This window comes from Lottia gigantea, assembly GCF_000327385.1.
Source record: "Lottia gigantea unplaced genomic scaffold LOTGIsca_13, whole genome shotgun sequence".
Classification (NCBI taxonomy): Eukaryota; Metazoa; Mollusca; class Gastropoda; family Lottiidae; genus Lottia; species Lottia gigantea.
Genome location: NW_008707425.1, coordinates 3,502,995 through 3,505,083, shown reverse-complemented (window position 1 = coordinate 3,505,083; position 2,089 = coordinate 3,502,995). Strand labels below are relative to the sequence as shown.

The window sequence follows — 2,089 nt, the reverse complement described above, 5'->3', positions numbered from 1 at the left end:
ATATGTGCAGCTAAGATTTCGTTGAAATCGTTCAATGGATGGTCGGAGATAATTCAAGTTAGCTATCTTTGGTGTGGGAATAAACTTAAGTCCACGGTCTAAGATTGAATGCTGAAGGGGTGTGAGAATTTTGCGGCTCAAGTTAACTACAGTTTGGCCTAGCGGTGGCCTCTCAGTATTTTTATCCCCAGTAATTAGTTTAAGACTTACTCGATGCTTGAAGCTGGTGTATCCAAAACAAATAAATGCTGTTTGCTGTTTCTGGAGACCAATGAAGATTATCAACTGTTTCGAATTCTTCTTCGTAGGGTGGTAAGATTGTTGCGCTGTTGATACTGGACTCCATCATCATGTTGTTGAGGGTGCTGAGGTTCTGTTGTGCTTTCTTCGAGATTTTATTTGAAATGGGTATACATGTGAAGAGGATCTTGGAGTTTGGGAAGGTTTTGTTGGCTGTGGCGATTAATTTCTTGGCTTGGTTAAAGGAGGTCTTTGGTATCTGATCACGGTTGTTGAAGCCTACATGAAGAATAATGGTAGTAGGTTTGGGATCATGGTCGTATGATTCAAGGATTGACTGTATGTGATGGATTTGGGCACCTGGGTAAGAATGTATTTCGGTGTCTGAACTGGTTTTGGTAATTCGATTCAGGTTAGATGATCCAATTATTAAGGTTGATTTCCTTAGAGCAGGTAGTTTCCTTGGTTTGGTGATAATACGGTTGGGTAGCGGATATAATGGTCGTCGACGGTGTGATTGGTACTGGTTTGGTAGTTGTTAGAATTGTAGCATTGGGAATGGACTGAGGGGTGGTTTGCTGGTCCAAAAACGCACAGAAGGAAGAAAGGTTGGCGGATCCTGGATCACGTGGTGAAGATTCAGATGGTGTGGAAGGGGAAGACGAGTCTGAAAGTGAAAAGAGAAGGGGTGTGCCCTCTCTACGAGAGCGTTTACCTATGTCTGCTAGACTAGGGGTAGGTGAACTTCGGGCTCGTTTAGGGGTTTGGTTCGGCAGCGTGGTAGCTCTAGATGGTGCAGGTGTAGTGTCCATTTCAGTTGGTAGAGATATGGTTACTCTGGTTTTTGTTTCGTTGATTGTTTGGTAGAATTTGGAAATTACAGCTCGAGTGAGACGTTTCCCATAGGAGCGACGGGCCCAGGACAGGGCATGAGAAACGATGCGGTCGACGGCAGGTGATGATAAAGACTTGGTACGAATGGTGGTCAGCTTCTCTTGAAGTGTGGTTTGGTAATGGTCGATCAGGACCTGCGTAACCTTACAGAGCCATGTCCGATTGAGGGATCTAATATTCGCGTCGACAGCTGATGTTTTCATTGCTGGACGGATAAAACTATCCAACTCAGAGACTTTGCGTTTGAAGGTAAACGCTGGTTGGCCTTGCTGTTGAAGGGTAAGGATTGCCAAATGATGGAGGCACTGCAAAACTTGGAAGAACACCTTCACAAAGGGTTCTTCCTCCATATGAGTTGGGACTGGTTGGCGTCGGTGGGCTGGTAGTGGTTTCTGTTGTTGGTCAGGTCGATGGTTACCTCTTGATTGGTAGGCTGTGTTGTAGGTAGGTCGGCGATGGGGTGGGATATAGCTGGATGGGTTGGTTGGTGGTCGGCGATTGGTAGGTGGTAGAGGTCGATGGAAGACAGGGCCGTTGTAGGGTACGTGATATTGGTTTGGTTGACGATTAGTGTTTCTATTTCTGGCTTCTTGCCAGTGGTTGTTGTAGTTGGGGAGCATAATGAAAATAACTTGGGGTTAGAAGGGAATGTACAGCGGGTGTAACAGGAGGAAACTGTATATGCTAGCGTGAAAATGTTGGGATCAAATTATGCAAATAAGTCAAACTGGGTTTGGGGATATATAAAGCAAGATGAAAAATGCAAAAAAATATATATTTAGGTGATAAATAACGCTAACAATGATGTGAAAAATTATAACAAGTAAAACAAAAACTTACGCAATTGACTTGTTTTATCCACTTGAATAAGACGTTTCAAACTCGTTAACTCTTGTTGTATTTCGTCTGAGGTATGTTTTCACGTCAGTTGTTCTATTTTCAACATGGTCCTTAT

General features: G+C 43.6%; 1 protein-coding gene across 1 annotated transcript; it reads right to left on the bottom strand.

Annotated features, from left to right (window-relative positions):
- Positions 1-653: 653 nt before the first annotated feature.
- LOTGIDRAFT_157307 (hypothetical protein) lies at positions 654-1,754 on the bottom strand (the record flags this gene model as incomplete). Its single annotated transcript, XM_009049063.1, has 1 exon — positions 654-1,754. The coding sequence occupies one exon, from the start codon at positions 1,752-1,754 to the stop codon at positions 654-656; it is 1,101 nt and encodes a 366-aa protein (XP_009047311.1).
- Positions 1,755-2,089: the final 335 nt, after the last annotated feature.